Raw genomic sequence first — 23,081 nt, 5'->3', positions numbered from 1 at the left:
GAAACGTCATCAGAGAGCGCAAGTGCCGGGGAATGTGAACGTTGTGTGTGGACGTTTATTATCATATTTGTTTATTTTTAAAGACAATGACTTTGAATTTAAGTTAACGTGATCGCAGAAGTAAGAAGACGCAGGAGTGCGCGTGTTTATTCAGTGCTGTGAGTAACTTTGTATTGCTTTGCAGTAAGTGTGATTGTTTCCGCGACATGTACATGTTGTGTTCATATATATTAAATTCAAATGTATTTTAATATTTATACTTTGTATTTCAAATGTTGATGTTTCCACAGTAAATATTATAATACTTTAATGGGCAACTAAGGTAACTTGCTAACAATGTGTCAGATGTTATGTTACATACAGTGTAGTTATGTAGTATGTAATGTGTTAAGTGCATTAAATAAATGAATATGGTAGTGAGACATTTTTAGATGAAAAACAATCTTACGTCCACCATAAATAAGTGTGCAGGCAGTGGTCAGTAAAATGTCTGGTTAGTATAAGGTGGTGGTTAGCAGCAGTTTATAGTCTAATGAGATTTTATATTAATAAAGATTTTGCACAGGGTTCCCACACCTTTTAACTTCAAATTCAAGGATCTTTCAAGGACTTTCCAGGTCCAGTATCCTCAAATTCAAGGACTAAATGTGGGGACACATTTCAAGTGAGAGCAAGGTTACATTGTGTTACCTTTTAAGATGCATTGTTACAGTGCCCTTTCGAGGGAACTTGCGCTGTGACGCCTCCAGGGGTAAGTGGGTCTGAAAGTGTATATCAAATTCAACCAATGGTGAGGCTTAACGACAAAGACAGGGTGACGCAGGAGCCAGAAAGTATATCGCTATCTAAAATATTGTCCAAGACAACGTTACAGGGACGCAGGAAGTATGGCAAGGGAGACGCAGCGTCTCGTTCCCTTCTCAGGGAACAACACTTACATACGTAACCCGACACAGTTTCATGTGTCAAACACAACTATGCAAAAAAAACAAAAAACATTTTGGTATGAATCAACATTCGCATACAGAAGATATAAGCATTTAAAGCCAACAGTTTAGCACGTGTGAAAGTCTAGAATTTTTATGATATTGACTGTAGCAAATGTGGTAGTTTGTTTAAACATATGCATAAATTTATGTTCATGATGTTTTTGAAATACCTATAAGTTAATTTATGTTTTGTTTATTTTCTTTCTCTAGTATCAATGGCAGCTGCCACCAAAACCCCTCCGGGTGCAGATCCCAAGCAGCTGGAGCGCACCGGTACCGTCCGAGAAATCGGATCACAAGCTGTGTGGTCGCTGTCTTCCTGTAAGCCAGGTTTGTGCTTGATTTCTTCTTATCATCTTTCCTTGATTGTTCTGCTTTGCTTAGTTTTCCTTCATTCATTTGTTGTGTGTTTGTGAAGGGTTTGGAGTGGATCAGCTGAGGGATGATAATCTAGAGACGTACTGGCAGTCTGACGGCTCTCAGCCACATCTCGTCAACATTCAGTTCAGGTAAAGCCAGAGAGAGTCTTGAACATCTACTGTCTCATACCACTGAAAATACATCAAGGGTTTGCAATATTTCACCGTACCAATTCTTCTGATGAGAATCAATGTTTTTAGTTACGTTTTCACAATAATATCTATGAATAAAAAAATTACCTGAGGTCTGCCAGCCCTTTATCCGGCAGAATGTGTGATATTCAGTAGAGCGAGTATTTGAAAAACATCTCTTTTCTGTTATCTCCTCTAAGGAGGAAGACCACTGTGAAGATGCTGTGTATTTATGCTGATTATAAATCAGATGAGAGCTACACTCCCAGCAAGATCTCAGTCAGAGTCGGAAACAACTTTCACAACCTGCAGGAGATTCGGGTGAGAAAAATGAATTAAAGATGCCAGGAATCTTTGAATCTGTAAAAATGACAAAAAATGACGACATTTTAACCTATAAAATCACTTTAATGTTATGTGCTCATCTAAAGGGACTTACATTGCATTACAAGCATACATTTGATCAGTATGCATGTTCTCTGGAAATTAAACCCATGACCGTTAAACTGTTAATGCAATGCTCCAATTGAGCTTCAAAAACGTAAAATGAATTTAAAGAGTAGCACACCTATGAATATCTCTCTATTTTCATCTTTCATGAGTTTGCGTCCCTGATTATCACAAAATAACATTGTGTGTGAGCAGCAGTTGGAGATGGTGGAGCCGAGCGGTTGGATTCATATCCCACTGTTAGATTTGGTGAACAATCCCATCAGAACCTTCATGATCCAGATCGCTGTGCTGGCCAACCACCAAAATGGGCGCGACACGCATATGCGACAGATCAAGGTGTACACGCCTGTGGAGGAAGGTTCTATTGGGAAATTCCCACGATGCACCACTGTGGACTTCATGATGTACCGCACCATCAGGTGACCTGAGCTGAGTTTCAATGGACTTGAGGTGTAACTCTATCCTGGAATAAAACCACTTCAGGGTCTTTGATGTGTTCTGTAAAGGAAAGTGTTCAAAGATTAATCTCTGTGAATGTTATGCTACAAAAAATAAATGTTTGTTTTTAAAAACTTGAATATCTTCATACTGTATTACAGCAAGCAGGAGTGTACCAGTTTATATGTAGACAATATATGTAGAACAAAAGGACAAGGTCTTGTAGATATTGCACAAAAAACCCCCCGCAGATTCAAAGTGAAGACCTCTGAGAGTTAGGATGTAAACTTTTTTTGTCCTCATGTTTTGTTCAGTGTACTAATATGAGCACAATTGGAAACAATGGTTTTGATCTTCATAACTTTAGTAAAAGCCTCTCCATGAGAGGTCGCCATTGAGCTTACAATAGGATCACCCTTCACTGGGGTAAAAATGTGGCCTTATCTGGATGTCTCGCATCATTTTATATGTTTGAATCTAAAGAAATAACCTTGTGATTAATTCTAAATAGGGTCATGTTTCGCTGGCTATGCGCCTCAAAGTTTTTAACCTAAAAACAATAAGATGAAAACTACTTCTAATTAATGATAATAAAAAGGGAAGTTGTGATATTTTAACAAATATTGAGTGACTGTCTACAAGAGAAAAGGAAGAGAGGTCCAGTGCATATTGTAATAATCTACCGGTATGATTATTAATAAAGATTAGTTGTTACCAGTAGACTTCTTTTGCTTTCAGGTTACATTAGCACATTAAGAGGAAGTTCCTCTCGAGAAGGTGCATGTGCGTGTGTGTGCATGTGTCTCTGCTAGCATCCTGTTGAGCCCTGATGTGGTTAGCATGTTTTAAACCAACTATGTCAATCTTTTAAAAAAGGTCAGAGAAAGACCATCTCTAGTGAGATTGAACAGGACTATATTTGTAAAACAAAGAAAAACAATGCTGGAAAAGATGCAGACTTGTCGTGTGTTATTACGTGTTTTCGGTAAGTTGCTTTAGATTCTTTTTAGATGGTGAAAAGATTTTGATTTTGGAAGATGACGCAATCGTGTTTTAGAAAGCAGTCTTTTAAGTGTAATATTTCACTTGTGTTTAAATCTTTTAAAATCACTGTTTGATATATTGATCTGATATATTACACCTTTAAGGGAAACTAGAAAATAATGCATTTCCGTTTATTTCGGTAATTTTCAGGATCAAATGTCTGGTTAAAGACACAGGTTTTTATTTGATGTAAAGCTTTATTTACAGATATCTATATTATGTGATTATGATTCATTTCTACATCATGTTTTTTATAAATAGTAGATTTCTTGATGTATTTATGTCCTTTAGAGAAAGGGCCTTAACAAATCTTAACTCAATGTAATGGGTTTCTCTCACTTTTTGTCTCTTTAAATTGGAAACTATGAATATTTCTTACACTCTACTTTATATGCAAACTGTCCCACAATAATTAAAAATATATAATCATTTTTTCTAGACTGTACGAAGTGGAAGGTTGGATCAACTAAAAAAAATACTTCAATTGGTAACACCTAATAAAATTAGGATTCAACTAGAGTTTTTAAGTAAAACTAAAGGGAATTTTTAAGTAAAATTCCAAAAACATAATAAAATAAAATTTTTAGGTGTTACCAATTGACGTGATTTTTTGAGTTGATCCAACTTTTCACTTTTTACAGTGACGACAGCAATGAGAATAGAAAGCAAATGGAGACGTTTGTATCGGTGTATTGTTTCTAAGATTTGTCTCCATCAGAGGTTCCTCCCATATTTGATCTCAATAGTTTAAGATTAATTGTAAGATTTAATCTCACATTTCATAATGACTTATATTTTTATTATAAGCATTTTTTTTCTTCATTAAAGATCGTCTTTAGGGCCTTCTGAACTAAGTGTAACTTCTGAGCAACACCCTTTTTATTTCTTGGCTTGTTTCTAAATATGAAACTCATAACATATAAATGTAAAAATGTGTATAACTTAGTTTTAAATCTATCACCTATTTGACAGGCATGTTTATAAAAGATGTCTTAATTTACCTAAGGCTTAGTCCTGGTTTTAGCTAAGCCTTGTCTATGAAACCAAGGCTATGGGGCGGTTTCCTGGACAGGGTTTAGATTAATCCAGGACTAGTTATTTTCACAAACATACCTTAGAAAAAAACTTTACTGATGTGCATTTTAAGACAAATCAATGGCATTGATATATGTTAAGATCTGTCAGTACGAGATGTTTTTAAATTAAGCCAGCTCAAATGTGTTTTAGTCTGGAACTAGGATAAGCCTTGTCTGGAAAACCGCCCAAAAATGTTTAATTTTTGACTTCAGTAAAATAAACACGTGGCCTGGTTTCACAGACAAGGCTTAGCTAAAGCCAGGACTAGTTAAGATGTTTAAGATCTTTTCTAAACATACAAAGACGTTACTGATGTGTATCTTGAATCAAATCAATGTCACTAGCTTATTTAAAGATCTGTCTGTGCAATTTGTCTTTAGTAGAAACAGCTCAGATGTGTTTAAGTCTAGGACTAACCTTAACCATGGGCTTAAGTTATTAAAATAAAGCTCATGTTTCATTAAATCATATACTTTAGTGCGTAAGAATCAACAGATAACCCAGTCCTCCATCATGTTATAAAATGTTTATTCATTTTGTCTATTTTTTCAGTTACTCTTCTTATGTGTGATTTTGGGATGTTCTCCACATCATCATCATCATTATTGCCTTCAGAGTCACCGAACCAAGATCACACATTCAACATTTTCACCCCTAGTATCAACATCACAACAACAGAATTAACCACACCCAGAACTGAACACACAACTGGACTGAAAACAACTAATGATAACACAACTAAACTTAACACGGCTGATAATACCACAACTGACCTCGATGACGATGTTAAAGTGAGTGATGTCTCGACGTACAGCAATGCAACCTCTTCAACAACTAAACCCATGGGAAAGCCCAATACGACCACCGGGAAAGGTTTGTGTAACATGATCATTCTTAAATCTGATTGGTGGATTTGAATTACGCAGCTGTCTGTGGTTGTATGTTAAGCGGTTTATGGTTCAAGTTCATCTCTTTGGCTGCAGGAAGCTGTCATTGATTTTCTGTGGTGTTTATCTCAGAATAGCACTTATTACTCATGAACTTCTGTTGTAGCCTACATTTATTTATCAAATCTGACATAAAAATACATCATGTATAAATTTGCATGATATACACGCTCACCGGCCACTTTATTAGGGACACCCATTCAATTGCTTGTTAAAGGTGCATTGTGTAACCCTGCAGGCACATTAGTTACAAAAGTGAATGACATCGAGCGACACGCACTCGCTTGATGGGCTTTCCTTGGCTAGTTTCTAAAAGCGGTATCAAAAGTCACTTTAGAGGTATTGTTAAGTTACAAGAATGGTGTTTTTGGATTTAAAAGTATTTATTTCTCGATAAAAGTAACAAAATATATGAGATAAAATGCCAAACTTATCAGATATATACATAAATACGCTTTTTCCGCCATCTTGAATTATTTTCTCAGACTTGACCACAGACCTACGTCACGCTGCTCCTTCACTCCGATTGGCAGTCGCTTTGTTGCGTCTCTCATCATTTGCATAAAATAGCCTGCTTGTCTATTTTGGCCCCGCCTTGCTCCCGCAGCGGCGAGCTCGTCGCTTGTCGCTGGCAAACGGCCACTTCCATTGAAAATGAATGGTAGCCTGTCGTGCTGTCTCTGTCGCTTGTAGCTAATGTGACTGGGGGGTAACTCTTTGAAGAATCTGATGACAAAAAAATGAAATATTATATACGTAACTATATTATACAGAAGTCGCCATTTTGTGCTGCCATGTTTCTACAAAAGCCCTAAATGGATAAACTTCCCTACAGAGCGGATTTCGTCACTACTGTATTTTGTCTTAGACGACAACATGTTTGTCCTGTGGCGGCTACTGTAGCTTCTTTTTGCGTTTCGGTGAACGGTGGACTGAGTCATTGGTTGCAATTCACAATCTCACTGCTAGATCCTGCTAAAATCTACACACTGCACCTTTAAGACAAATTGCTAATCAGCCAATCACATGGCAGCAACTCAATGCATTTAGGCATCTATGATGAAGACGACTTGCTGTAGTTTTAAATCGAGCATCAGATTGACTATGAAAGTGGATTTAAGTGACTTTGAACGTAGCATGGTTGTTGGTGCAAGACGTGCTGGTATGAGTATGTCGAAAACTGCTGATCTACTGAGATTTTCATACACAACCATCTTAACCACAGAATGGTCCAAAACAGGGAAAATATCCAGCGAGTCACAGTTGTGTTGACAAAAAAGCCTTGTTGATGTCAGAGGAGAACGGGCAGATAGGTTTGAGATGAAAGGCAACAGTTACTCAAATAACCACTTGATACAACCAATCTCTAAACGCACAACATGTCCAACCTGCAGATGAGTTATAGCAGCAGAAAACCACACCGTTGCCACCACTGTCAGCTAACAACAGGAAACTGAGGCCAAAATTCACACCGGCCCACCAAAATTAGACAATAGAAGATTGGAAAAAACGTCACCTGGTCTGATTACTTTGAATTTCAGTTGTGATATTTAGATGGTTGGGTCAGAATTTGGTGTAAACAACATGAAAACATGGATTCATTCTGCCTGTATCAACGGTTCAGGATGGTAGTGGTGCAATGGTTTGGGGGGTCATTTCTTGGCACACTTAGCACCATTTGAGTATTGTTTAAACGCGACGGCCTACCCGAGTATTCTTGCTGACCATGTCTATCCATTGTTGCCTATAACCACAGTATTCTCATCTTCTGATGGCTACTTTCAGCAGGATAATACACCACGTCACAAAGCTCAAATCATCTTAAACTGGTTTCTTGAACATGACAATAAGTTCACTGTTCTCCAATAGCCTCCACAGTCACCAGATCTTAATCCAATCGAGCACCTTGTGGTGTGGATGTGGTGGAACGGAAGATTGGCATCGTGGATGTGCAGCCAACAAATCTACAGCAACTGCGTGATGCTATCATGTCAATATGGACCAAAATCTAGAAGGAATGTTTCCAACACTTTGTTGAATCTATGACATGGACCCCATTTGGTTTAGCTAATAAAGTGGCCGCTGAGTGTACATGCATGTGTGAATACTAAAAACTAGCCCACCACAAAGTTTTGCATTGAGAGCGTGACAAAGGGTGTGGGTGTAGCTGTGGGACAGGTGACAGTTTTCAGCTTGCTTTTGACTGCAAACTTACCACACGGTACTTCAAAACTGACAGCATCATTAAAGTCAAATTGTGTTTTTAACGGCTTTATTCTAAATCTTTCTAACTTGCTCAAACTCTTCTGTCGTGTTAACATCATCTGTCTGCTTTATTGTGGTCTGTTCATCAATACTCACATAGCTTTTCATCACTTGTTTACTGCTTGAGGTACTTCATGTTTTCTGAAGTCTTGCCAATAGTTAAAGCTGTTACTATAATAATAGGATAATATAGTAGTTATTATAATATTGGTCACAAGAAGATAGTAAAACAATGATTTTAACATAGATTTTATTTCACTGAGATATACGTGGAGCTTAAGCTGAAACTTTGATCATCATCTGTGTTTAATTTTTTCATTCTGGACTGAAAAAACATTATTATTATTAACAGTCCCATATGAATAAAATCAAGTGTTTCTCTTGCAGACAGTGCTGCTGACGGTGCTGGATATACAGTAGGTGAGTTTTCTGTTCTGCACACATTATCTGCTTTTTACACAAACACGACATGCATCCACAAAAATCAAACCTCTCACACGCCTGACTTTTATTCCTCCACAGCACACACAGTTTCATGATAATAAGAGTCATATATTTCTGTCACATTTATCACTATTATCTCATTTGATTTTCACAGCTGTCATTATACTGGTCTTTATCGTGATCCTCATCATCCTCCTCCTTGGCGTTTTGTATTTCTTGAGGAAAAAAGGAAGGGTAAGAGATCTTCTGTGTGCACACTTCCGGTGTTTTCTCACCATCTAAGCAGCAAGCTTCTCTTCTTAAATAAATCTTTGGTGTCTCCAGAGTGCATATGTGAAGTTTTAGCTTAAAATACCCCACAGATAACTTATTGTAAGATGTTAAAATTGACACTTTGTAGGTGCGAGCAAAAATGTGCTGCTTTTGGGTGTGTTCTTTAAAATGCAAGTGAGCTGAAAAAATGCAAACACTGATCACCATAATGGTGCTGTGGTTGGATAGTGCAGATTAAGGGGTGGCATTATTATAATAAGATCCCCTTCTGACATCACAAAGGGAGACAAATTTCAATTATCTATTTTGTACATGCTTGCAGAGAATGGTTTACCAAAACTAAGTTACTGGGTTGATCTTTTTTACATTTTGACCAAATGATAGCACTTAAACATGAAAAAAAGTCAGATTTTCATCATATGTCCCTTTTAAGAGTGATTTGAAATGATTTTCATAGAAATATGGACCGTTGTCTTTACACATTTGTGACTCTGTACCACAAAACCAGTCATAAGTGTCACATTTTTGAATACATAAGCCCTCCATTGATGTATGGTTTGATTGGACAACATATGGCTGAGATGCAACTATTTGAAAATCTGGAATCTGAGGTGCAAAAATCTAAATATTGAAAAAAATGGCCTTTAAAGCTGTCCAAATATGTTCTTAGCCATGCATATTACTACTGATGAATAAATTTTTGATATATTTAAAAATATCTTCATGCAACATGATCTTTACTTAATATCCTAATGATATTTGGCCCATACAATGTATTGTTTGCTATTGCTACCAATATGCATCTTATGACTGGTTTTGTTGACCAGGGTCACATTTTGTTTTAAGACAATGCAAAAAATACTCTTCAATAGTAACCATTCTGTACCTGGCTGGTTCTGGTTATAGAGTTATTCATTTGACCTGACTCACACCAGTCCCAGTGAACACGTTGAGCCATTCATGGACCTCGATCAACAAGGTGTAAGCTATGAACACAAGGACAAAGGCAAGAATCAGTCCAAACCCTGGACGTGATCACATATACTTACACAGTGACACAATGGCTTGCACTTCTCAGTTTATTTAAATTTTTTTGCTTTCTCTGTAGCCATATAATAATTCAAATACACCTCTCTGTTTAGATTTGTCTGTAAGTCTGGACTTTACGCAGGACGACAAATCTAATGAAAAGTCCAGCCCGATAGCCAATGGTTGCACAGGAGAGAAAACTGAACAAACGATTGCTTCGGGAAACGGTAAAGACCACATCATTGTTTGTTGCCTACAAAGACCAAAGCTTTTGACACACAAGCTACTGTAAAGCGAATACAAACACAAAGCTCATGTGATGATATAAAGATGATAACAATGTCGTCTTATTTGGCATCTTTAAGAAGAGCAGAATCTTCCAGAAGAGAACAGTTTCCCCTCGAGCCCCAGTCTGACTCCACCTATGAAGAAAGTTGAGTTTAATCTGGATCTTGATGACTTCATGAGTGGAGAATCTGACGTGATCAGTCCGACTTCAGAGGACTCTTGTGATGCGGCTCATAATGAAAACAACAACAACATCTCTGATGCTGGTCAGTACAACCAAAGAGATGACATGTATGACATTACAGACAGTGACAGGAGTGTCCTACACTTTGCTTTGGGTCTGAATAGAGCCGTGTTATCTTTTCTGTAATACTGCGTGTCAAATTGATCATATTGATGTGTGTGATGTGTGTGTCACAGGATGGGGAACGGCAGGAGAGATCTTCACTGAAATTAATCTAGATGAGCCAAAGGAACAACCATAATGTGTGTTTCCCAAGCAGACGTCAAGCTCTGGTTTACAGACCTACAGTCACTTAGGAGATGCACTGTAAAGAAATGCAGCTTTTTTGTCAAATCAACATGTACACTCACCTAAAGGATTATTAGGAACACCATACTAATACTGTGTTTGACCCCCATTGATTCAACAAGGTGCTGAAAGCATTCTTTAGAAATGTTGGCCCATATTGATAGGATAGCATCTTGCAGTTGATGGAGATTTGTGGGATGCACATCCAGGGCACGAATCTCCCGTTCCACCACATCCCAAAGATGCTCTATTGGGTTGAGATCTGGTGACTGTGGGGGCCATTTTAGTACAGTGAACTCATTGTCATGTTCAAGAAACCAATTTGAAATGATTCGAGCTTTGTGACATGGTGCATTATCCTGCTGGAAGTAGCCATCAGAGGATGAGTACATGGTGGTCATAAAGGGATGGACATGGTCAGAAACAATGCTCAGGTAGGCTGTGGCATTTAAACAATGCCCAATTGGCACTAAGGGGCCTAAAGTGTGCCAAGAAAACATCCCCCACACCATTGCATTAATGAGATATTTAACAGGTGTTCCTAATAATCTTTTAGGTGAGTGTATTTTTATGTTACTTTAACTTTTTTTACAGTCACTGTAGTTGTTATAGCTTAGTTGTTATAACTTATTGTAACTAAATATAGTTGAAAAAAGTCAAACTTCATTTTATAAGTTGTAGAAACTCATCTCTTAAGTAATAATAGTAAGATAAATAATATAAAGTTTACATAACTGGGTTGATTCAACAAAAAAATTTAAGGCAGCAAAGATTATTTACAGTGTGTGCATACGCTTGTTGACATTATGAATGACTTTATTGTTTTCACAGTTTAATATGCAGAGACAACTATCATTTTATACATCACATTTCTTGGAAAGTGTAAACAGTGTTTGCTAAATTGGTTGGAGCGTCTGACCAGCCCAGTTTTACACTTCTGTTTTAATTTACTATATAATACAGATTGTATATTGTACATAACAAAGGGATAATGATGGTTTTTATGATCTTCATAAAAAACAAATTGTTAATATCAAAAACGATAATGAAACATGACTTTAATGTGAAGCATAATGACTAACTAATGGATAAACAGGTGGATATATTTCACAAGTAGTTTCTACAGATAGTGGAGAGCGGGGAACAAACAAACGCTTTTTGGCTTTGGCTCTAACATTTAAAAAATATTTACGTTAGATGAATTTTTACACAATCAACACAAACGTCTCTGCTACAAATGAAAGTTTGTTTGTGGACCTCGTCTTATCATACAGTTACACCGAAAGTGACAGGAGTGCAAACATAAACATAATAAAGGTGTGAAAAATTGTGTCTGGGTCTGTGTTATAATAATCTATTGTGTCTGTCTCATGATGGTTTGATCTTTAAAAATGCACTCCTGAAATGAGATTGACGTTATAATGTATGTCTAAAAATAACTGAGGGAACTTCCCTCTCAGAAGGGACACGCTGAAGAAAAGTTTCCAGACAAAAGCATTTTTAAATTGAAACAACGATGATGACGGGCCTTGTTGTTTCAGAGAGATTTTAAAGAAACAGACAATATCATGTTCAACATCATGTTTTCTATCTCAGTATGTTTAAAAGATGTGAGTTTGTAAACAGCTCTCTCTGTTGGTGACAATGTGTGTTGATAATACAATGCCTCACGAACATCATCCCACCTAAACCTGAGCATCATTTCTCAACATTCAGTGAGTCACACACACCTTTATCTATCTACTGTACATAAGGACACCATATATTTCTGCTTTTATATAAAACAAATTGTAAATATAACAGACCAACCCAAACCCTACCGGGCAGTTTTCCAGACTAGTCTCAGACTAAAATGCAAGTTTGAGCCACTTTAATTTAAAAACACTGTGTCCTGGCTAATCTTAACATATATCGTTGACACTGTTTTGTCTTAAGATGCACACCTGTAGTGTTTTTTTTTGTAAGGTATGTTTGTAAAAAAAAATTTAAATGACCTAATATAAATAAGGCCTAGTCCTGAATTAGCCTAAACCCTGTCCGGAAAACCGCCACTACAAGTTGTATTTTTTAAAGCATAGTTAGAATTTTCTGTGTATTTCTATCTTATTGTTTTCTTATTTGATAATTGTCCTCTGTGTCTGTTACTGCCAGCAGTTAATGATATTCAGTACATTTGCTCCCAGCAGATAAAACACATTTAAATAGGTTATTTTAACTTGCAAAACTCTGAGAGAGTTTTGAGACAACTATGTGAAAATTATACTGGATCTCATAACAGTTGTGAATTAACAATATGCTGTACACTTCAGTCAAATGATGGAAATTTGGGACAGTCCCTGTTTAGACAGTCCAATGTGGGGCAAAAGCATTTTTATATATATTGCATCACATTAAATATATCAGTAAATATGTAAATATATCGGCGCAACGTCATAGAATGTCTCTGAACAGGTTCACGCCCACTTTTGGGGGAAATCAGACTAGAACTATACTCTCAAACTGGTGTAATATTCAAGGACTTTGCTGCCGTATGGCTGCAGCAGGCATAGTGATATTACGCAGCACCTAAAAATATCTGTCTAGAAAATCACAACTTTTAATTTACCATCGGTATTAGTACACAATGTAACTACAGAAGAGTCAAGTTTTAAATAGGAAAAATATCTAAACTCTTTGATTATTTTATTAGGTGCGATGTTAATGGTCTAATCAGATTCAATGTATTATGCTAAACTATGCTAAAAGTGCTAGCGCCAGACCCAGAGATCAGCTGAATGGATTCCAAAATGGTAAAAATCAAATGTTTAACTCTAGGGGAGCTGGAAAATTAGCATATTTTCAAAAAAAGTGGAGTGTCCCTTTAAATGTCCTAATATAACTAAGGCCTAGTCCTGGATTAATCTAATCCCTGTTTGGGAAACTGCCCCTTAAAGTTTAGGGGTAAAGGGTTTGAGTATGTAATAGCCACCGGATGTTAATGTAAAGGTTTTTGTTGTTGCCATGGGGATGCACACTATCCTTATTATGAAGATAAACAGAGAAAGTGGCTGATGTTTATTGAGATGGACATGTTACCTCTTAGGGACACTTCACCTGTTTGCATAAAGCTTTGTATAGTTAGAACCCCAGTCTTGTTTTTGAATGGTCGTGCATCATTTCCTCAGTTTCCGCTGAGACAGGAGAAATACAGATTTCAGATTTGCACTTTCTTAGAAAGCAGAAAGTCCAATATCTTTGTTGAGGGGGTGAGACTACAAACACCCCTTTTCTTGATCAAATGCACCAAATTCAAGATTAATGTTTCTACGGGTGAAATGCTCCTTTAATGCAGCTTCATTATTTTATTTGTGTGAGTTTTGTGTCTTTTTAACACTGTTTGAACTCACCCATTAAACAATCCCTCTATAAACACTTTATGAACTCCTGGTTTCTAGGAACTTCCCTGCTTTTTCTGCTAAAAATGTCATATAAAGGTAAAATGTTACCAAAAGGTGAACCTCACGCCTTAATTCGATCTCCTGTTAACACCTATACAACTCATTGGGTAAAATGTAATTTTGCGACAGCCCCTTAGCGCTCCTGCAATTATTCGCTGCGCCGCTAGCGGCCGCTGTTTCTTTCGAGATTTGTTTTAATCGCAGCAGCCGAAGGCCGTAAACATTCGACATCATGCCGCCGTCGCTCGTCTTTTTCTCGCTTTTACTCTCGACCTGCGCGTTTTCTACTCATGCAACAGGCTTTTGGATTTGCTAAATAAATTATTTGTGCTTGTAAGTCGGGCGTTTATATACTTTAGCGATGGTTATCCATCATTGCGGCGAGTAGTGCGTCTGAGACGCATAAAGAGAGAGAGCGCGTGAGAGAGAGATTATGGAGTAAACGCGCAACCGTGACAATAACCACAATTTTAAGAGCATGGCGTTATCTGTGATTCAGGCGTGTCGTAGTTTAGCCCTGTCCACCTGGCTGCTGTCTTTCTGTTTCGTGCATCTGTTGTGTTTGGACTTCACGGTGGCGGAGAAGGAGGAATGGTACACGGCGTTCGTCAACATCACGTACGTGGATCCGGACACGGCCGAGTTCCGGACGGAGAAAACGGAGTGCGGCCGTTACGGAGAAAATGCGCTCAAGACCGAGGCCAGGGGCGTTCTGGCGATGCCCGCCGCGCAGCAGGACAGACACGCGTGCGACCCCAACACCAGGTTTGCGCCCCGCGTAAACGGCTCGTGGATCGCGCTCATCAGCAAGGGAAACTGCACGTTTAAAGATAAAATCAGACACGCGGTGGGACACAACGCTTCAGCTGTGGTCATATTCAACGTGGGATCATCCAACCCCAACGAGACCATAACGATGCCAGATCGAGGTACAGTATACAAGGATGTGGTTATGATGGTAAATGTGGTGATGATGATGATGATGGTACATGAATGCCTGCTTTTATGTGATGCTGAATGCGCACTTGATATCGGGAAGTGAAATGTGTCACATAGTTGTGAAGTTATGAGTGATGCTGAATGTATAAAACTACATGACGAATGTATGTTTGGGGATTTGTAGGGTTGCAAAATTTTGGGAATTTTCATGGCTGCAAATTTCCTATAGGAATTAACGGGAATGTATGGAAATAAACTGCGAATTTGAAAACAGTCGCAGAGTTGCCTGCACTGTAAAAAATGAGCTGTAATTGTGCAGCTGGTTGCCAGTAACTTACTGTAGAAGATAAAGACTAAATATGTTTTATGTTCATTTAACTTTGAACAAACTGTTGCCAGTAAATAACATAAATGTAAAATCTACAGTAAGTTACTGGCAGTTAGTTTTTTTTTACAGTGAGTGGGGAACTTAAATGTTGTTTAAGAAATCTTGCAGCATAATTTTGTTTAAAAAATTTTTTTTTAATGCAATTTCACTTAAATTTCTACCCTGCAGATTCCTCACTGCTTACCATGATTTCTGAAAGATTTTTGATCAACTAAATCCATGCTTAACAGGATTCTTTGATGAATTAATAGTAAAAAGAACATTTACTAAAATAAAAACTATTTATTTGAAACAAAAACTTTTGTAACAATACACACTACTGTTCAAAAGTTTTGGATAATTTTTAACATCATTTTAAAAATTTATATTCCCTTGCATGCATACCTGCTTATGACCAAACAAAATGTTTATTTATGTTTGTATAGACCCTTTTACTGTTTGTACACAATGATGACGTGATAGCGTATGCGCGCGCATTTAGGCAACGGAAGTATGGCAAGAATCAGCAGTGAAGCAACACAGACAGAGAAAGTTTATCAGCTTTATCAACTTTCTGAGTTGCTAACACGTTAAGCCCGATTTGTAGTCGTGCATAAGTTCTATGGCGTAGGCTATCCGTAGCCTGTGTGTAGCTCTGCGTTGCGTGACGTGCACCTCGCAAATTTTTTAACAGGCAAGCGCTGTGATTGGTCCACCAGAACCCCTCCCGTCAGGTAAAAAACTGCGTCATAAGTATTTCCGTTTGCGACAGTGAAAACAAAGATGAGCCAAGTTGAGGAGTGATTTAACTCAAACTGCAACAAAAGTCGCTGTTTATTTACTTGTCTTCTCAAATCATACACAACAAGTTGCTGTTTCTTCTTCGTTTGTGGCTTAACTTGCCAAGCTTCTTCTTCTTTGACGCTCGCGCTGCTACTGTGGTTACACGCGTGGTTACTGCCTACCAGCGGTCTGCGCGTGTGTTTGCACGTCGACGCGGACGACAACACAAAAGTATAAATGAAAACTGACGCGGAACCTACGCACGACTATAACGATTTGATCACATGAGCTGTAAAAGGGTCTATATGATACAGTTTATATACATTTCCAAATAATTCCCATAAATTCCAATAAATTCCAGTAAGTTTCCAATTTGGAATATTTTTAAAATTCCCCAGATTAAGTTCCCACGGAAAGTTACTGGAAACTTTCCGTCCCTTTGCAACCCTAGTGATTTGTGAAGAAAATTCAGCAATGCATGTGTGGTTTTGTGAGCTGCTAAAGGTGGATCTGTGTGAATATAACAGCGATGAATGCTTTGGTCTATGTTTGTATGTTATGCACATGTGTCATGTTTGAAATAGTCACGGCACATCCATCCATCTGAACTTGTTGTCTGACAGGTTGAATAAGTCTCTATTGTTGTTGAGATGTTATTTCGGTATCATTTCTGTACATTGTGTTGTGGTTTGATGTCCAAAGGTGTGGTTGGTGTTCTTCAGACCAGAGTTGGGTTTATGTGGGATCACATCTGAAAGTCATGAATTATGTTGTAGAGCCAGATCTGATGGTCAGCCTGGACCAGAACGGTCACATCTGCATTCTTCTCATTCCACGCCTCAAATCTCCATCTGTCGCTTTTGTTTTCGATTGGCAAAAATGTTACTGGTTTAGTTTCGGCTCTTTGTTCTCCCCAGCATCTCTCATTGTTTGACTCTTTTGCTTTCTTCTTCTCAGAGTTTCTTGTTTAAACATTTCCTCTAGTGTGAGAGGTTTGCTTATTAATCGTGTTTGATTGTTAATTCGTCCAGTCTGAATGGTCGCTCTCTTTCAGATATTGGTGATGTGGTGGCCATCATGATTCCAGAGCTGAAGGGTCGTGAGCTGGTTCTGCTCCTAGACCGAAACATCACCATTCACATGCACATCACCATGGGAACGCGGAACCTTCAGAAATACGTCAGTCGCACGTCTGTGGTCTTCGTCTCTATCTCCTTCATCATCCTCATGATCATTTCTCTGGCCTGGCTCGTCTTCTACTACATCCAGCGTTTTAGATACGCCAACGCTAGAGATCGAAACCAGGTACAGCAACAAGTGATGCACATTTTGGGTCTCAAGTTTACTATTCCTGCTAAGAGCATTGTGTTACAACCAGACACAGTTTTGCGTAATGATAGAGTAGCCAGATGTTTCCTCCACACTGATGTTAATGATTGAACACCGCACTTTAACTTTATTACAGACGACAGGAAAACTCACATCTGCCAACTGAAGCCAACAAAGTCTTTCATTAATGATCTGTGTCTAATAATAATAAACACTGAATTAAAGGATTTGTCCATTTTCTTGGAAGAAAAATCCGGATGGTTTGCTCGCCACCATGTCATCCAGGGTGTTGGTGTCTTTCTTTGTTCAGTCCAGAGGAAATTGTGTTTTTTGAGAGGAACATTGCAGGATTTTTCTAATTTTAATGGACTTTAATGGAGCCCAGCATTTAATACTTAACTCAACACGTAACAGTTTTTTTTCAGCGGAGTTTCAAAGGACTATAAACAATCCCAAACGAGGCATATAAGGGTCTTATCTAGCAAAACGATTGTCATTTTTGACAAGAAAAATGACAAATGTACACTTTTGAAGCACAACTTCTCGTCTAGATCCGGTCGTGATGCGCCAGCGTGACCTCACACAATGCGTCATGACGTCAAGAATGTCACAGAAGACGAATGCAAAACTCCGCCCCAGTGTTTACAAGTGTGTTGAAAGAGGACCATTCACACATTGTTGTATGTGGAATGATACTAATTAATGTCTTTGTGTCAGTTTATTGTTTAAAATGGTCCGCAAATGTGCGTTTTATATATGTAACACGTGACCTCCCTACGTCACTACGCATTTACGTTAGGTCGCGCTGGACTGGATCTAGACGAAAAGTTGTGGTTTGGAAGTACATATTTTTTATTTTTGTCAAAAATGACAATCGTTTTGCTAGATAAGACCCTTATGCCTCGTTTGGGATCGTTTATAGTCCTTTGAAACTCCGTTGAAAAAAATTGTCAAGTGTTGAGTTAAGTGTTAATTGTTGGTGTCTAGTAAAGTCCATTAAAATGAGAAAAATCCTGCAATTTTTTCCTCAAAAAACATAATTTCTTCTCGACTGAACAGAGAGGGACATCGGCATTTTGGATGACATGGTGGTGAGGAAATTGTCTGGATTTTTCTTTTGAGAAAATGGAATATTCCTTTAAGATGTAAAGTCACAAATGTTTAACAAAATGTGAGTTTTCCTTCTTGTTCTGTTTTCTGATTGGTCAGAGAAGACTCGGGGACGCCGCCAAAAAAGCCATCAGCCAGTTACAGGTGCGGACCATCAGGAAAGGCGACCAGGTGAGCAATATTAAATATTGTGTTAACATCTTTTTTTAAACCCTTGATGTCTACTGTTATGTATATAATGTGTTGGTTTGTGTCTTTATTTCTCTTCAGGAAACTGAAAGTGATTTTGATAACTGTGCCGTGTGTATCGAGGGCTATAAGCCCAATGATGTCGTGAGAATCTTACCATGCAGGTAAATGCACATCAGACCATTTTAGTCTTTCCAAAAATGTACTTTGAGTTATTAGGGATGGATCATAATGGTTGACTAGTCATTCAACAGCCAACTAGTCATTGAATGATGTTGAATAGTTGAAACGTTTTTATATGAAGGTGTTTCTGTATGTTCAGTAGTTCACTGAATCAACCACTGATCATTTGGTATTGTAATGAGAGAGAGAGAGAGAGATTATCTTATAATCCGTTTATTCAAATAGGGTTACACACACACACACACACACACACACACACACACACACACACACGTATTCCAGAAGATCCAGATGAGCTGCTCCAGACATCTTTGATCTGAAGTTCATCATGACCCTTCAGCAATGGATTTGAATAATGTTGTTTTAGTAGAGCCTCTGTACTTAAATGTGTAGCTGTAGTCACACTACTTGTTTGAATAAATTGTTTCTCTCTCTCTCTCTCTCTCTCTCTCTCTCTCTCTCTCTCTCTCTCTCTCTCTCTCTCAGGCATCTCTTTCATAAAGGCTGTGTTGACCCTTGGTTGGTGGATCATCGCACATGTCCCATGTGTAAAATGAACATTCTCAAAGCTCTCGGCCTTACGGTTGGTATTTCTTACTGTTCTTGGTTACTGTACAGTAGGTCGAAGGTCAGGCCTGCATGTCATGTGGACTTTAAATTAGTTTTCCAATTGTATCAATGCAGCATCTAGTTATAAAACATTTACTGAATATTACTTCACCAGAGATTGAGTGTTTTCATATTTCTGAATTGAAATCTTGTTTATTTAGCACTAAATATAGTGTCAATATTGCTATAAATATGCTTTCAATCTGTTTAACTCTACGCCGTGCGAATGTTGGATGATTCTAGCATGTGTAACTCTATGCCGCGTGAACGTTGGACGGTTTTAGCGTGTTTAACTCTACGCCGTGCGAACATTTGCCGATTCTAGTGTGTTTAACTCTATGCCTTGTGAACGTTGGATGATTTTATCGTGTTTAACTCTATGCCATGCGAACATTTGCCGATTCTAGTGTGTTTAACTCTATGCCTTGTGAACGTTGGATGATTTTATCGTGTTTAATTCTATGCCGTGCGAATGTTGGCCGATTCTAGTGTGTTTAACTCTATGCCTTGTGAACGTTGGATGATTTTATCGTGTTAAACTCTACGCCGTATGAACGTTGGACGATTCTAGAGTGTTTAACTCTACGCTGTACAAATGTTGGACGATTTCATCGTGTTTAACTCTATGCCATGCGAACATTGGCCGATTCTAGTGTGTTTAACTCTACGCTGTACGAATGTTAGCCGATTCTAGCATGTGTAACTCTACTCCATGCAAACGTTGGATGATTTTATCGTGTTAAACTCTACGCCGTATGAACGTTGGACGATTCTAGAGTGTTTAACTCTACACTGTACGAATGTTGGCCGATTCTATCATGTTTAACTCTACGCCATGTGAACTTTGACCGATTCTAACGTGTTTAACTCTACACTGTACGAACGTTGGCTGATTCTGTTTAACTCTACGCCGTGCGAATGTTGGATGATTCTAGCATGTGTAACTCTACTTCATGCGAACGTTGGATGATTTTATCGTGTTTAACTCTATGCCATGCGAACATTGGCCGATTCTAGTGTGTTTAACTCTATGCCTTGTGAACGTTGGATGATTTTAGCGTGTTAAACTATACGCCGTATGAACGTTGGACGATTCTAGAGTGTTTAACTCTACGCTGTACAAATGTTGGCCGATTCTATCATGTTTAACTCTACGCCATGCGAACGTTGGCCGATTCTAGCATGTTTAACTCTACACCGTACGAACGTTGGACGATTCTAGAGTGTTTAACTCTACGCTGTACAAATGTTGGCCGATTCTATCATGTTTAACTCTACGCCATGTGAACTTTGACCGATTCTAACGTGTATAACTCTACACTGTACGAACGTTGGCTGATTCTAGCGTGTTTAACTCTACGCCATGCGAATGTTGGCCGATTCTAGCATGTTTAACTCTACACCGTACGAACGTTGGACGATTTTAGCGTGTTTAACTCTATGCTGTGCGAATGTTGGACGATTCTAGTATGTTTAACTCTATGCTTTGCGAATATTGGATGATTCTGGCATGTTAAACTCTACTCTGTACGAACATTGGCCGATTCTAGCGTGTTTAACTCTGTCGTGTAAACGTTTCACGTTTCTAGCATGTGTAACTGTACGCCATGCGAACGTTGGACGATTTTAGCGTGTTTAACTCTACGCCGTGTGAACGTTGGACGTTTCTAGCATGTGTAACTCTACGGCATGCAAACGTTGGACGATTCTAGTGTGTTTAACTCTACGTCATACGAACATTAGACAATTTAGCGTGTTTAACTCTACACTGTGTGAATGTTGGCCGATTCTAGCGTGTTTAACTTTATGCTTTGCGAATGTTGGATGATTCTAGTGTGTTTAACTCTACACTGTGTGAATGTTGGCCGATTCTAGTATGTTTTACTCTACACCTTGTGAATGTTTCACGTTTTTAGCATGTGTAACTCTATGCCGTGCGAACGTTGGACGATTCTAGCAGGTCTAACTCTACGCCGTGTGAATGCTGGCCGATTCTAGTATGTTTATCTCTATGCTTTGCAGTCCAGTGCGGAGTGTCTGAATGAGTTTCCTCTGGATTATGAACTTGCTGTGGGAGGTGTAGCTCTCAATGCCATGGTGATGAGTGATGATGTCATGCCCGGGGATATCGCTGGAGGAAGGGACCCTGGTGTCAGGATGGTTGGTCTTCCTCAGGTCCTCCTGGATTCAGAACCTCTTTCACAGGACTCCTTGCCAATTGAGCAAAGTAAGTGTGTGTAATTGACCAGGGGTGCGTTTTTCCTGAATGCAACTATGGTTCATTGGTAATAACGGCCAATAGGTAACTAACAATGCTCCATCAGAAATGGGATATTGATATTAACTGAATGCTCATGGCATGTCTTATACGTTCATTTAATACTTTTAACTCAGATACGCTAAACAAACTTAAAACGGTATACTATTAGACCAACTTTACTACGATTTAAGACACAGTAATTTATTTCTCACATGACATTTCAAATTAAAATCATGGTCTTACTGGTTGTTATCTATCCTTGACAGGTGAACTACAGCCAATAGCCAGTGGCAGTTCGGAGGGGTCACTCGCTACAGGGGCGGGGCATTCTGAAATTGACACACCCACTGATGACCCAAAGTGTTGATCTAGCCACACCCACTTAGCTATGGATTAGTATTTTGGGTTGCCAATTGCGACCGGAACAGGTGACCACAGCGACGGGCTTGGACGGGTTGACTGCTTTAATCTTGGTGGAGTTTTGTCTAGTGACATTATAACACACACTGCCTGTCGAGGACATCTCCTGATCCTCAGATGACATCTCCTCTCTGTTTTTCTTCTCTTTCTCTCTGTCTGAAGAGCAGGGTAAACTTTGCTCCCGTACACTACAGTGTACACTTGAGCTAAAGCACTTGTTCAGTATTGGCAGACAATCCATACTGATCTGCTCGACAATCACGTAGTCGTTTTCCTCTCTTCCCTACCGTCGCAATGTTCGCTGCCCGTATTACTGTCGTCTCTGATGCCAATCCAGAGAGAAGAAGAGTAAAGACTATTTTGAATCTGAAGAAGAGGTGGTTTATTTTTCTATAGAGATTCATCTGATATGCTTGAGTTGTGCAGTATTAAAAGACCGCCAGTATTTGGAGCCACACGTCTGAGTGTTTGGATTTGACCTCTTACCAAAGACTGCAGGCGAGAGTGTTTGATGGATGTCGTTGATTCTTAGTGTTTGGAAACGAAACTGTAGAAGTGCTCTTGGGATCGTGTGGACCCGGGTCATGTGATGTTTGCCATGCATGCCACATGTCCTGTCCACCTGTGTTTAGATTCTAGTGGATTCCATTTAAAGGAATCGTTCACCCACAAATCTAAATTCAGTCTGTGAATGTGCTCGCCCTCATGTACATTGTCTATTGTCTTTGCTATTTTGTCAAGGTGGCATTTACAATGCAAAAAAATGACTTTCTTACTTGGTACTTTTGTCTTATTTTGTCTTACAAAAAACATCAAATTGAAGTAAATGTGTGCTTAAAACAAACAAAAAGAATGGGGTAAGAAAATGTTTCTTTTTGTACCCCATTTGGCAGATATTTTGCTTGTTTTAAGCACAAATTCGCTTAATGTTTTTATGTAATTTGGCTCATTAAGAAAATGCATGTTGATGTAAGAATTTTAGATATTTGTACTAAAAACAAGACAAAAATACTAAGTAAGAAAGTCATTTTTTTGCAGTGTGTGTCAAGCAACTAAATGACAAAAGTATAAATGTATCATAAAAAAATCTGTGACTTGTAAAATCTATTCTGTTTATAATCTGTT

The 23,081-nt window shown here is 38.4% G+C and overlaps 3 protein-coding genes across 4 annotated transcripts; all 3 read left to right on the top strand.

The window, feature by feature from the left end:
- Positions 1-3: 3 nt before the first annotated feature.
- Positions 4-2,565, top strand: anapc10 (anaphase promoting complex subunit 10). Of its 2 annotated transcripts, none has more exons than XM_055188748.2 (5): positions 4-158; positions 1,200-1,319; positions 1,408-1,498; positions 1,741-1,861; positions 2,186-2,565. In XM_055188748.2, the coding sequence occupies exons 2-5, from the start codon at positions 1,205-1,207 to the stop codon at positions 2,414-2,416; spliced, it is 558 nt and encodes a 185-aa protein (XP_055044723.1). In that variant the 5' UTR covers positions 4-158; positions 1,200-1,204; the 3' UTR covers positions 2,417-2,565. The 2 variants fall into 2 exon arrangements, with proteins under 2 accessions (XP_055044723.1, XP_055044724.1); XM_055188749.2 differs by having other exon boundaries at positions 26-183.
- Positions 2,566-2,718: 153 nt separating this feature from the next.
- On the top strand, positions 2,719-11,660 carry LOC129431052 (uncharacterized). The gene is made up of 8 exons (XM_055188752.2): positions 2,719-3,416; positions 5,105-5,425; positions 8,152-8,184; positions 8,363-8,442; positions 9,388-9,487; positions 9,624-9,737; positions 9,876-10,064; positions 10,219-11,660. The coding sequence occupies exons 1-8, from the start codon at positions 3,371-3,373 to the stop codon at positions 10,281-10,283; spliced, it is 948 nt and encodes a 315-aa protein (XP_055044727.2). The 5' UTR covers positions 2,719-3,370; the 3' UTR covers positions 10,284-11,660.
- A 2,284-nt stretch (positions 11,661-13,944) lies between these two features.
- On the top strand, positions 13,945-22,809 carry rnf150b (ring finger protein 150b). Its single transcript, XM_055188213.2, has 7 exons — positions 13,945-14,696; positions 16,911-17,161; positions 18,395-18,466; positions 18,566-18,648; positions 19,154-19,250; positions 21,299-21,503; positions 21,803-22,809. Exons 1-7 carry the CDS (start codon positions 14,246-14,248, stop codon positions 21,901-21,903), a joined length of 1,260 nt encoding a protein of 419 aa, XP_055044188.2. The 5' UTR covers positions 13,945-14,245; the 3' UTR covers positions 21,904-22,809.
- Positions 22,810-23,081: the final 272 nt, after the last annotated feature.

Source organism: Misgurnus anguillicaudatus, chromosome 13 (genome assembly GCF_027580225.2).
Source record: "Misgurnus anguillicaudatus chromosome 13, ASM2758022v2, whole genome shotgun sequence".
NCBI classification, from domain to species: Eukaryota; Metazoa; Chordata; class Actinopteri; order Cypriniformes; family Cobitidae; genus Misgurnus; species Misgurnus anguillicaudatus.
This window is presented reverse-complemented; position numbering and strand designations above follow the sequence as displayed.